This window comes from Nilaparvata lugens, chromosome 3 (genome assembly GCF_014356525.2).
Source record: "Nilaparvata lugens isolate BPH chromosome 3, ASM1435652v1, whole genome shotgun sequence".
Taxonomy (NCBI): domain Eukaryota; kingdom Metazoa; phylum Arthropoda; class Insecta; order Hemiptera; family Delphacidae; genus Nilaparvata; species Nilaparvata lugens.
Window position 1 is genome coordinate 67,368,786 of NC_052506.1, and position 14,511 is coordinate 67,383,296.

General features: G+C 33.7%; 2 protein-coding genes across 3 annotated transcripts in view; both read right to left on the minus strand.

Moving 5' to 3' along the window:
- Positions 1-10,150, minus strand: part of LOC111051189 (cysteine-rich motor neuron 1 protein) — a 32,079-nt gene extending 21,929 nt beyond the window's left edge. Inside the window, exons 1-6 of the mRNA XM_039422868.1 lie at positions 10,144-10,150; positions 7,846-7,875; positions 6,335-6,448; positions 2,749-3,015; positions 1,461-1,529; positions 260-418 (exon numbers count right to left, since the gene is read on the minus strand). Of these exons, the coding sequence (XP_039278802.1) occupies positions 260-418; positions 1,461-1,529; positions 2,749-3,015; positions 6,335-6,448; positions 7,846-7,875; positions 10,144-10,150 (646 nt within the window). The remainder of the gene's footprint in view (positions 1-259; positions 419-1,460; positions 1,530-2,748; positions 3,016-6,334; positions 6,449-7,845; positions 7,876-10,143) is intronic.
- Positions 10,151-10,161: 11 nt separating this feature from the next.
- LOC120348828 (cysteine-rich motor neuron 1 protein-like) overlaps positions 10,162-14,511 on the minus strand; it is a 403,315-nt gene continuing 398,965 nt past the window's right edge. For both annotated transcript variants that reach the window (XM_039424386.1, XM_039424385.1), the window contains 2 exons: positions 13,814-14,053; positions 10,162-10,397 (listed from right to left, as the gene is read on the minus strand). In XM_039424386.1, the coding sequence (XP_039280320.1) occupies positions 10,177-10,397; positions 13,814-14,053 (461 nt within the window). In that variant the 3' untranslated portion in view covers positions 10,162-10,176. The remainder of the gene's footprint in view (positions 10,398-13,813; positions 14,054-14,511) is intronic.

Genomic DNA, 14,511 nt, shown 5'->3' on the forward strand with positions numbered 1-14,511 from the left:
TTATTTCACTTTATACAGTACTATGTGTCACAAAGTAAAACATGCTACTCTGATGTCATATCATTTTCATTGACTTTACAACGTGAATCAATTTAAGATGATATTTCCAACAGCTCAATATTGACTATGTATCTTTCAAGAATTTTCACCTCACTCAACGATTCACAGTCCAAAACAAAGTAGGAAACAAGTTTTGAAATTAACTTTTCACCTTCTATCTTAATATTTTACTTCTGAATTATTTGTATGGATGAATTACCTGGACAGGTGGGACAGCAGCCGGTTGTGTTGAGGAGGTGCGTGGAGCAGTTGAGGGGCGGGCAGAGGAGGGGGGAGCATAGTTCAGTGCCATCGCGGCAGTAGCAATGTCGGCAGCCGTCGAACCACACCTCGCCGTCCTCATGCACCGTGTCGTCCTCTGAAATGAAAATCACCAACAATCATCACTATTCCGTCCCAAAAGATACTATCAATCTGTTCTATATTAGGTCCTATAATTTTTATTAAAAGAGAAATAATTTCATAGTACCCTTCTTTCAAAACTTGAAAACACTTGAAAAGTGTTTAGTAAAAAAAGTTTTGAAAAAGTGTAATAGACCTATAAAATTATTTCAAAGGCCTATTGAAATACTTTAGTATAATTTTTAATTATAATATTTTATATTACCGTGTCGTTCTCTGATAATCACGACCAATCAAATAATAGACCTATGAAATTATTTCATAGGCCTATTGAAATACTTTATTATAATGTTAATATACATTGAAATAGGACTAACATGATCATGTTTTAACAGTGTAGGAAACTCTTGGAGCCTTTTTCTTCCAACCTGAGTTTATAAAATATTTTAGACAGAGTTGTTAAGAATCACCGGTACTAATAGAACTAAAACAAACATTTTCAGAAGTGCGTGTTAAGGACATTATATCTTGGAACGCAAGCTTAATCCATCACGGTGGATTACGTAAAGAAGAATATTAATTAATATATATTTTTCGCATTATAATTTGAAATTTATTTTGCCAAAGATTCATACATTACAAAATGCATGCTAATAGGACTTGTTTATCTGATTATTTAGTTCAGAAAGCTAAAAGAGCCTGATGTAGTTGGAATTTTGAATTATATGTGATCTGTGTAGCTACTTGCTTATTTATCGATTCCACTTTGTTTCAAACTATCCATGCTTGGGCCTTGGGCACATTGGAACAAACATTGAATTGAAAAATTATTAGCCTCTATTACTGCTACATTAACGGTAACAAAATTATTATTAGACGCTACCCATAATAGTTGTCGAAATGAATGATTAATTAATTAATGAACGAATTTTTATATACATGAATGAACTTTTTAATTATGATATTTTTTGTAAAGATTTCAAGAACAATATACTGGTGCAATCAAAATTTAGTCAATGATAAATATGTAATTAAAATGTACTGAATCTTACACTTACCAAGATGAAAACAGTACGACTTTCCCTCTGCGTTTACTGCAGTACTCTGTATACTGGAATCCGGTGATGCTGAAAAAATATTCAATTGGAATATTATTTTTACAAATAAATCAAATCCTTCATCACAGCCGGCCAATCTTGATCAATCTATCACATCAAATTTCCAAATAATTGAGTATCACAATGACATTACTGACTTTCCACACTATTTTTCAACTATTGCTCTAGTTATCTGTTCTGCCAATATAGCTGGCAGGCTAGCTTTCATAATAGCTTGGACGGTTCGAGAAAGTTATTCGTGACATAAACTTTTAAAAGTTTAATATAAAGATATATCTACTTGAAAGTACATCACAAGATCATAAGTGAATGGAAGACAAGTGTGTACAATTTACTGTATATTACATACAACATACTAAATACTACTAAGTAGGCTACTGTAGGCCTGAATGAAAAGTTTTAATTACGTCTACACTCACTTCATAGCTAAATAAAATGAAGTTAAAATCGATGTCACGGACACTGTCATTCATGAATTACTTAGTCCGGACAATCGATGCTCTGCTACTGTAGGCTACCTGCTCTCCATATTATTCCACGGGGAATGCATGACTGCAAATCCTTCGTAAAATATTAAATCTGGGATTTTCTCTTGCCATTTTCTCATAGGAGCTGGCAATGAATTATACAAACGATTTTATTTTTTTATTGTTGTCTTACATCCATGGATGAGATTTTATAAAATAAAATTTTATAAATTAGAACCACAAAAAAATAAATAGCCCACATTAATTGCACATGGAATGATTATTATATTATTTCGCTGGCCTGGAGCAGAGGTCTCAAGTCCAAAAACACAATTCCACAGGAAAGCAAAAATATGTTGTATTTGAACATCGCTCATCTATAAATAGTCTAAATTGATAGTGTAAAACAGTTTTTTAAGTTTTTATTGGTGTTGAATGGATAATATTTTTGTTTAAATATAAATATTTTTATATTTTTTGTGGACTTGAGATGGTTCAGCACTAAAATGGGATAAATGTTATTATTTGTTATTGTTACCGTATCTATCACTCGCATAATAATAGTTTTGGGCAAATGCCTGTTGTTTTTACCTGGATTGTATTTGCATATGAATAAATAAATAATATTTTTGGAAACTTCTATTAATCAAAATTCAGGAAAGGAAAGTTTTGGGCTCTGCCAGTTGTCCTCTCCCAATCATTATATATTATTATTTGTGCTTGTATTTGAAAGAATGAAATGTGAATGTGATTAGACTGACGCAAGCACTTGCAGACAGGACAGCCGTTGGTGTTGTTGGCGAATCCGTGCGCACACGTCTTGACGCAGTCGTCGAGTGGCTTGCACGAGTCGCACTTGCAGATGGGACAGCCGGCCTTGTTGCGCCTGAAGCCATGGGCGCACGTCTTGCGGCAACCGGCCATGCTGGGGCATTGGTGGCCGCCTGCGCCCGGGTCGGCGCACTCGCACAGCTTGTTGCCCTGCTTGTCCTTCACGTAGCCGTGTCGACACTCCAGTCGGCATTCGTCTGTTAATTGCACAATAACGAACAATTAAAATTTGGACAGATGAATAAAAATACTAAAACAGCTCAATAAAAAAACATACAGACAGTATAGTCCAGTCAAATGGTCGTTTTTCAGGAAACAGCCCCGAAAGAATTTCTCTCGACAGTTCTATATGTATTTTGGGGCGCTGAATTCGAATCCGAAGTTTGCTGACAAGCCAGAGGGCGGCTTCACACCAAAACCCCCAAAATTTCGGACTTTTTTTCGAAATTCTCATTCAATCTCGAAAACCTTGAGTTTCTCAAGAAAAATCATTCCGGACAAAATTAAAGAAAATAAAATTTCCAATAAATTGAGTGGTCGCGCAGGACTCTACCGTTTTTGGTTCCGGAGCTACGAATTTTCAAAAAAGGGGTATTTGTCAAGGGTTTTTAAAAATTATGCAAACTCACCACTTTCACCCTATACAACTTGGATATTTCACTAGTAATGATAAAAAACCACACATCACGTGAAAGAGCAATTAATTCTGAACAGGATTACTTAGGAATTTTCAAATTTAGTAGAGGGGGAGGGGGGGACACCCAAAAATAGAAAACAAATCATTCAGTAAAAATACAAATTTTTCATTATAATACCTTTTCAAGGCCTTCCTAACAAAAAAACAACATATTTCGGCTGAAATCATCAGAAGAGGGTTATTTTCTATGAAAATCACCCGTTCGATAGACTTAATTGCATTATTTCCGGGTGGGGGCACCCATAAGGATACCTCAAGGATCAAAAGAAAATAAACTTATAAACAAACTTATCTTATTTCACGATTATATTTTCACAAAATTAATTTACCTTACATGAAAGAGGAGATTCTGTTCTCCAAATCACGACCAAGTAACATTTTTCATCATTTCGGGTAACCGAGATACACAGTTTTGAATATAGAAATTGGGCATTTTTCTGTGTACCGTACCGTATTTAAATATGGGCTAAAATACACTAAAAGAGGATTTTTTTATTTTTTCATCAAATAAGTTATGATACATGATTTTGAACCGCCTTGACGAGCTGAGAAGAATGAGCTGTAGAACAAGGAGATCTGACCATTCTGTCAAAAGTTATAAGTGTTTAAAGTTTTGATCCTCGAGGTATCCTTATGGGTGCCCCCACCCGGAAGTAATGCAATTAAGTGCATATAACGGGTGATTTTTATAGAAAATAACCCTCTTCTGATGGTTTCAGCTGAAATATGGTGCTTTTTGTTAGGAAGGCCTTGAAAAGGTATTATAATGAAAAATCTGGTGTGGTACACTCACACAACTTTCCTTGCTCATTGAACTGTAAGCCTCATTCTCAAACGAGAATAATTTAGGGGAATAACATCATGAAAATTATTGGCGGAAACATATTATTTGCAACTACGATCAGACTACTGTATATCTATATATATAAAAGCGAAATGGCACTGACTCACTCACTCACTCACTCACTCACTCACTCGCATAACTAAAAATCTACCGGACCAAAAACATTCAAATTTGGTAGGTATGTTCAGTTGGCCCTTTAGAGGCGCCAATTTTAACTCTAAGGGTTGTTTTAAGGGTTTAAAGTTCGTATTTTAGCATGTATATTCTTCTTCTCCCAATCTCTTAATTATAATTGAAATTTCCATATCATATGTTACTATAGAACTATAATCTAGATAGAGTATCTCTTCGAAATAGCTATCCATGGTATAAATTTGAAGAAAATCGTTAGAGCCGTTTTCGAGAAAACCGTGAAAAACATGGTTTTTTCGTTATTATCCGCCATTTTTCTCAAGAATATTACAGAGCTCCTGAAATTTTCCCAGAAATGAGACTCATGTCAGTTGATAGGGCTTATAAATACCATGGGCTATCCATGGTATAAATTTGAAGAAAATCGTTAGAGCCGTTTTCGAGAAAAACGTGAAAAACATGGTTTTTTAGTAATTATCCGCCATTTTTTCCGCCATCTTGAATTGAATTTTATTGAATTTCTTATTGTCGGATCCTCATGGTATAAGGACCTCAAGTTTAAAATTTCAAGTCAATCGGTTGATTAGGAATGGAGTTATCGTGTTCACAGACATACACCATACACACACACACACATACACAAACACACACATACACACACACAGACCAACACCAAAAAATCATGTTTTTGGACTCAGGGGGACTTGAAACTTATAGAAAACTTGAAATCAGGGTACCTTAATTTTTTTTGGAAAGCAATACTTTCCTTACCTATGGTAGGGCAAGGAAAGTAAAAATTTGTATTTTTACTGAATGATTTGTTTTCTATTTTTGGGTGTCCCCCCCTTCCCCCTCTACTAAATTTGAAAATTCCCAAGTAATCCTATTCAGAATTGATTGCTCTTTCAAGTGATGTGTGGTTTTTTAACCACAAAAAATAATTCATAAAAATAGCCTGATGAGAAAAAAATGAATGGAAAATATACAGTCGAATAGATGTGTTGTAATGGAAGTATGGAACAATGTTGAATACTATATAACTCTGCTACCTCTTCTGATCACTCACTGGATTGCAGTTTCGTGATATCACCAACATCATTTTCAACCGTGTGTAATATCATATAGAGATAGTAAGAAGATATATATGATATAGATATAGTAGAAGGTATACTATATAGATATAGTAGAAGGTATACTACATAGATATAGTAGAAGGTATAGGTCGATTGTGTTTAAAATTTCAAGCCGATTATTGTCCATTGTTGTCGACTCCTGTTCATTATTACTGTCTTGGACGGTTAAGAGTGTATGAACGGCAAAGTATGAGAGACTACCAGAATCACAAAGCTTCACGAAAAAGAATTACGTTGACCATCTCCTTGAACAAACAATGCAATTTGAAACATAATAACGTCCTATAATATATGGGCTTTATATCTTCTGATGCTATCTTATATATTCTTATTTTATGGGCTTTACATATTTTTTTGCTATCATTCCTCTACGGTAATATAGTCAACAGTATACTTTTTCTTTTTTTAAGGAATTGAAAACAATAATATTAATAGCAGAGATTCTACAGATGAGGTCATGAATGAAAAAACATATTGGGTTGGGGCGAATCACAGAGCCAAACTTTAAAAGCTTCAACTGATCCATAAGGGTCCAACACGAAATAATGAAAATTTGGCTACGGTACTTGCTAACTGTAGGAATTGATATAACTTTCACTACTTACTCAAAAAGGTAGAGCAGATTCAGATATATGATCATAGTAGGAGCATAGATTTGAAATAATAAGATGTGTTAATGTTGAGGATTGGAGTTCATACATAATTCTCACCTTGCTGACATTGACAAGTGAAGCAGCCCTCATTGTCTCGAACGAAGCCGTGGACACATCTCAGTGTGCAGTTGAATGCTTGGCAGTTTGGGGGCAGTGTTACAACAGAAGATTCTGAAAAATAAAGATAATAATAGGTAACAGATAATAATATAGTAAAACTCATGATTAAGAAGTATTTATTTCAAACTTTTAATAACATGAATACCAATATTATTCATAGGCTTATAATATAATACCTCTGATATAAATATTATATTAAAAAAAAATCAATTGGAAACTGGATCTTGAAAAATCCTTCATCATGGAAAATGATTCCAATAAGTACAGCATTTTCCACTTAATTCAGTACCTATAGGTATTTTAAAAGGGCCACTTCTTGAAGTTTACATTTTAATATGATGTGCAGACATTATTCAGTGGAAATTTAGTTATTTGGAGTTAGAATTAGTTAAAACATGACAGTTTTTGATACGAGTAAATTGATAATCTTGAATTAATTTCAGATCAAATCTTTCTATTCAATTGCCAAAACCGGAAATAATAAATAACATTGGAAAAAGAATTTTAAAATGTATTGTTTGATAAAACTCAAGGCGTATTCCTAGATATCAATCAGTGTCAGTGACCGGTAGAGTGAATATATTATTGCCATGAGTTCTAATGGGATTGATCCCACTCAGCCCGCAGCCCGGCCGACTGAGAATGAATAGTCCCACTAGAAACTATAGCAATAATATTCTCAGAGTACAGGACACGTTCGCTGATAGCCTACCTACTGGTAATCCATCATTCAAATTGAAAACTGATCATGGCCTAGGAAAAATTTTCTCAAGAAATTACAAACACAAGAAAAAACTTGCTTGAATGGCGGACTGAAATTTTGAAGGCGAAAAAGTAGTTTATTTCAATTCAAATAGGATCCCCAACGATCTACTGTCAAATTATCCTTGAAAAAGAAATAAGCCTATTGAGCTGTTTCCATAATTTTCAACAATTCTGTATATAATGTACTTTCAAGGCCATATGAGACCATCTATGCTAAACCAAGTTTACTTGCATATATGATTGCATTAATCATAATGTGTTTTATTCCGTTTAAACGAGCAGCTGTTATTTCTCCGTTTAAACCGAGATGATGCGTATGAGCCTTCCTTGAGTCGCTTTCTCCAAAGTTGGTTCAACTATTCAACCCGTTTAATCGATGTATGGTCGCATTTATCATTGAGCCTTTCAATTGAGTCAGTTGATGGTTTAAACTAAAATTCAAATTCAGTTCAATTGTTTAGGAGAAATCTTCAGAAACACCTAGGTCCGTAAACAGAGAAATGCTCGGTTTAAAGCAATACCTACTATTACTATTAAGTATTAGTAGGTATTGTTTAAACAGAGAAATATGTCAGCTGTTCGTTTAAACTTCGAATGGAACAGCTTTAAACTTAGAAATGGTGCATGTGTTACTTTTAGTCAAAAATATTGTGAAATTTAGTTGAGGTAGGTACGGTACAAACCGTCGCAGACAGGACAGCACTCGCCGGGTACTACAAATATTAACACCAGGGATAACAAATAGATGGAAATTCGATGAGCGCTACTATCCAAAAATTATTTTCCAGCCCTGGAATCGAAACCGGTAGCTCCTAATCGCTAGTCAGGTATGCTCACCTTATGCTCACACTAAACTGATGATCTCTATATAGCGGCGCTCATCCGGAGTACCGGGTTCGATTCCCGGACTGACAAATAATTTTTGGAAAGTAGCTTTCATCGAATTTCCATCTAAATGTTATCACTGTTGTCAATATTTGCAGTAGCAGAAGTTTCCGGGGTGGTTTACAGCATTTAACTTTGGATTTTTGTTTAATAATAATTATTGTATATTTTAATAAATGGTACAATAAATTATAAGCAATTTTGATAAGCTTCTATAATGTGGAAGAGGAAAGGCCAAAGACATTAATAATTTAATATAAATAGTATAACAAGAACTATAATTTTCTTGGAGCCACTTTGAAATTGTTAACATATTGTATTATAAAATACAGTATATTATCTATTTGTTCAAAATAGTCCTGTCGATATACTTATCAATACTCACAATAACTTTCAGTTATAGAATGAATAAGTCAAAATAGTCAGTATCTCGTAATAACTATTTATTAGTCATAAGTTAATGAACTCATATATCAATATCAACAACTAAGCAATAAGTAATATTTTCATCAATTAAAAAATTAATTTTATATTATTATTATCTTGGAAAACTTGGGAAAACATTTGGAAAAAAATCTCTACTTGAAAGTTTTGATTTTCACGCAAAAGGTAGTTTTGTTGATAAATATTAATCATTATGATTTTCAATATGCAAATGTGAATCTTTCAACTCTTTAATGAACATTGACTAATAGTTTAGAATATAAGAGAGATAAGTCAACAAGCTAATCTGCAAAGCACGTTCAACAACCAAAACTGCCAAACCTCCAAATTTACAAAAAAAAATTATTTAATCAATTTTATTAACCAGAATAATAATAAAACTAAAGACTCCATAGAGATACTTTAAGCAGTAAATTGTTGATGGAATATCGTATTATTCGGAAATTTTGTTGGAATTGATAAAATAAAATACATTATTCATTTCTAAGATCTATGAAAAATTAATCTACTATTGAAAAATCTGATGATCTTGATCAACAAAATTACAGTACTTCCCAATATACAGCACTAATACAGAACCAAGAAATAAACAAATAATACAGAACTTCCTAAAGCTGCGTTTACACCAAAGTTAATAACAAAATGTTAATAACTTAATTCTTAAAGATTCTATTAGATTGAACATAACTTATCATAGGTACATATGATGAACATATGTGTTTGTCAAGTTCCGTTTAATCTGATAGAATCTGTAAGGATTTAGTTATTAACATTTTGTTAACATCTTTGGTGTAAACCCAGCTTAATATTGCTCATTTAGTAAATAATATCGGGGCACCGAGTTTCGCTTGTTATTTATTTATTGATAAACAGAACACAATTCTTCAAAATGAAAGGGGAAGCACTAACAGGCACAGCCAAAAACTGTTTATTCCCCGAATTTTGATTTATACACTATAAATAGTCCAAAAAGAAGGTTATGTTTCATGCACTTAAATTCAGGTCCAATTTTGATTCAAAATATTTAAAAACAGAAAAGGTCTAATTTATATTGTTTACAAACCAAATTGAATAACAAAATAACACTCACTAATCACTTAACTGTAAAATAGTGATTAACTTTGAATATTATGATGTACTCAAATTTAGAGTGATAAACCATGTCATGTCAACAAATCGATTATTTCGATAAAATTTCTAGATAATATTTTCCGCGAGATACGGTAAGCTGATTGAATGATTACACAGCTGATCTCCCACACAGGCACATGCATCTTCTGTTATCGACAGACGACGAAATTATACAGACATCTGTCCTTCCAAGGATTAATTATCCTTTTAATGTCCTTCAGCGGTTTCCCAGGGATGAGACATAATGTCGATCGAATTTTTATATCATAAACCTACTCTGTTCCAAATTTCGTGAAAATCTTTAGAGCCGTTTTCGAGATCCGTTAAACATAAATACAGAAATTGCTCGTTTAATATAATAGGATACAGAAATTGCTCGCTTAATAATTATAATAGGATTAAAACTGCAACTTTTTTTTCTAATCTAGTGATAGATCCTCTAGTTAAAGACCTCTTACTCCCTTGTAATCTTCAAAATTGAATATTGCAAAATAGTGGAATGCGTATTAATATTGTCATACACGACATGATCGCACCCACCATAGTATCTTTCTTCATTTTTTATTAGAATATAGACTGGTGACTAACTGACCAGGTCGATCCATGCAGACAGGACAGCACTTTCCCTTGGGCACTCGCGTCTTGGAGCAGCCGTCGGGCAGCTGCGGACAAGGCGGGTCTGTCTCACACAGCTTCAGGCCATTCTTGCACGTGCAAAGTGTGCACTCTGACTCGCGCCATGATTGCTCCTCCTCTCTGCACGTGTTGTTCGATTCTGCAACAAAAAAATGCACAACTCACTGATGATGGAATTGATTACCTTTAGACTGTGTATTCCAAATTAAGGTTCAAAACAGTTTTGGGCAAATACTTGTTGTTTTCCACCTAGATTGTATTTGCATATGAATAAATAAATAAGAACATTCATCTTCAATTCTGTGACTAGAATTTCAATTTTTAGTGTTATTTATTCAATTGATATCAAGAGGTGAAGCCTATCTGATGCCGTGCTACCATTTTTCTCCAAAAGGTTTGATAGTTTTCAACTATCACCTAGAGAAAAGCTATCGGTTCCTTTCAGCAATATCTTGGCAGAAATTATGAATGTGTTCACTGTTTCTGAATAAGAACTTCAGTTTGAAGCAAATCAAATTATAATTTCATAACTTTCAAAGATTAGAAAAATTCAGATTACATCAAAACAAACAATCAGACACAGATTGAACATAATTAAAGTTACAAATACATTGGGTATAATTATCTAATATAAATTCAAAAGCTTTCTCAAAATTAGAAACGATGATTTCAGTTTTAGACTGATAGATATAAAACTTACAAACTAGATTGTACTTATCTTTTATATTATGGGTCTTAACGTAGGCTTTTAATATTATACAAAAATATATAACACAAAATAAGAAAATAACAAAATCTACACTTCACAGATGATTTAGAACATCAATAAATTTTATAAGAACGTTCAGATGTCAATCAAAACATCTCAAACTTCAAATATATAAAAAAATTTCAAGAAAACAAAATATACCGATAAGCCAAGCCATATCCATTATTTTTTGAGGGAAGCATCTAAAAATTCCAAAGCTACACCTAGATACGTCATCCTTGCCATCCTCGCAAATGCAAAATTATAAGTTTACAATTTATTACATTTATTATTTTCAATAAAACTTCATTTTTAATCTGTTTTAAATTTAATTTAACCTTCATCTTGACCATAATTATCTGTTAGTTCAGAAAAGTAAATTTACCAAGTATTCCAACATCATTGAACAGCTGATGAAAAAAGTGTGTTATGTACATTTCTCGATTATACAGCTGATAGAAATAAGTTATCTGCACACTTCTCGACTATAGAGACATTGCTATTGATTATTGACTTTTATCGAATTTGAAATAACGAATCGGAGATTCGATTTTTATATAGAGAGAATTTGTAACATCACACTGATTAAAGGTAGGCGCTCACAGATCGTCATCAGACGGACGGCACGGATCGGATGAATAGATTTGGTGCATTGTTTTCAATTGGAGTCGCATACCTATATAATGACGGATCAAATCTAATCGTCCGATCCGTGCCGTCCGTCCGATGACGATCTGTGTGCGCCTACCTTAAAAAGGTTGGAAAGATCTTTCCATTAGCTTAAGATCGTACTGATACCAACCAGTGTTTATTTTTTTATCTGTCTCAAGTAAGCCATTCATGGGTGTCTTTATTATCTAAATATTAAGAATTGAAATTATTGAATCAATATTGACATTATTGAATATTCTCAACTTTGATCTTAACAATTGCTCGATTATGTAGCAGAATTTTCTATAATATTGAATACAGTATTACTAATAATACAGTAATACAGTAGTTTGTTAGTCATAAACAATGACTTGATCACGCGTGAAACATGTGAGTCAGGTACGGTACCATTCTTATGGTGCAAAATGGATAGCTTTCTCTTGAAATTGTGATCGATTATATACTAAATATTTAAGAAATCAGCTTACTGAAAATTAATATTAATGGCTGTTATTCCATCTCTTTTGCTGATGATACAGCTCTAGTTTTTTCCGGTTCTACGTGGAAAGAAACAAAACTTCTAACAGAATCAGGTCTCACAGCAGTTAAGTCATGGCTTGATCTGCACACGCTCACTTAAAATACAAGAAAAAGCGTGTATATGACTTTCTCGCCTACAATAAACTCCATTCCTGCGGAAATGTTAAATGGTGGAATTAAAATTCATTCGTTTGACTGTGCTGAAAGTAGTAGTCCGTCAGACTCAGATTTTGTTGTTAGGGACTGTATATGTCAATCACTGACAAACGTGAGAGAAGTTAAATATCTAGGTGTTTTAATAGATCAACATCTGAAGTGGAATGCACATATTGATAATATGTGTAAAAAAATGAAATATATTGTTCACAAATTCTACAGATTGAGCAGTGTTGGAGATTTAAAGTTATTGATGATGGTCTATTCAGCTTATGCCCAGTCCATATTTCAGTATGGTATAAGGGTTTGGGGGGGGGTGCCTTAGACACTCATTTCAATAAAATAGGTGTGATTCAGAGGCACATACTAAAAGCTGCTCTCCAAAGGCCGAGACGATATCCCAGTCACTTACTTTATGAAGAATTACCGGTTCTGACAGTGAGACAACTCTATATAAAAAAATTAATACTTTATATCAATAGATCCAAAAATACTTTCACTCCATACTTTCCAGCTTACAATTTCAGATCGCCATCAAATTACCGTGTTTCCAGGACAGACCTAATAGTATGCCGTAGACAGTTCCCCTATGTAGTAAATAAATTGATTAACCTGTTACCCGAAAATTTGAATTTAGATAGCATCTCTAAATCAAGTACCAAAAAAATAATTGATTGGATTAAATCAACAAATGTTTTTCACCTAATTCACAACACAATTTGATTTTTTTTCTCTAGTATTGCCATCAAACTTACATACAGTATATATATTTGTGTTTTCCCCACTTTCACCTTGATTGAATTGTATACTTATAATATTATAGTTAAGCTTACCTTGTTGAATCAAAGTTTTTCTATTGGAAGTAATAGTATCGTTTTCTGTTTTGTTACTTGTCACCGGCACTCAAACTGTGGTTTTGCTGGTTTCGCCGAATTAGTATATTATTATGTTAAAAAAATTATACTTCTTATTCTAAAATATTACTTTTTGTAATCTGTATCCATTTGTGAATATTTTTTGTAAGGCAATAAAATTTGATTTGATTTGAATTGGCAGAATATTCAATCCCAATTATGAAAATTTATTATCTAAACATTGGGAAATATTTTTTCTTGACGAATAAGATTCAATTGAACACATATACCGGTATCAGTAATATCCTCTATAGAAGGCAGTGGCAAGGCAGAGAATCGGCAACGCTGCTCTCCTGCTCGCTGTCATTATACGTGGACCTCACTATAGTTAGAGTTATAACAGGCCATAATTAATTTATTGAAATTAATTTTTACAGATCCATCTATTCCCATCGGATCCCATCATACAGGATCTGAACATTGCCATAATAATATTATGTGCTTGTGTCAATGAAGTAAATGAATATAGTAATTTATATTCTACTTCTATCTCTAGTCTCTAGTGTAAAATTTTCACAGATAAATAATTAATTGTTAGCGTCCTACCATTTTCGACGCATTTGAAGAGCGCACAACATGAGCCGGGATTTCCGTTGCCGGGTCGCACGACCTTGGGCCAGAGAGGCGGCTGACAGTCAGGCAGTCGACACGGCTCAGGCAGGCACTGACAGTCCTGCGGCTGCGAACAGCACTCCTCGGGCGCCTTGTGCGCAGGCAGTCGGTAGCTGTCAGCCGGACATGCCTTGGGGGCATCGTCCGCGCACACCACCGTGCTGCAGTTCACCGCTGCAATCACAAACAACATCTATCACTTCAAAAGGAATTCGGATGGCTGCTGAATTGATCTTAGAATGTACCGTATTACCATAGTGACTATGCAGTTCACTGCTGCTGCAATGACAAAAAATCTGGTGTGGTACACTCACACAGCTTTCCTTGCTCATTGAACTGTGAGCCTCATTCTTGAACGAGAATAATTTAGAGAAATAACATAACGACGATTGGCGGCAACATATTTGATACTACGATCAGACTACTGCATATGTGTATTTATAATTGTTTTCAGAGTTTACTTTTTCCTTTGTGTAAAAATTGTGAAATTCGATGATTTTTTTAATAAGTCTTCAAAACAGCTCTACAGATGAAATATCTCGACTATGTTTTCTTTAAATAAACTGCTCTACCTACCTACCTGATGCACGAGAAGGAGTTTACAAAGTCCATTTCTCAATGATGGGGTGGAC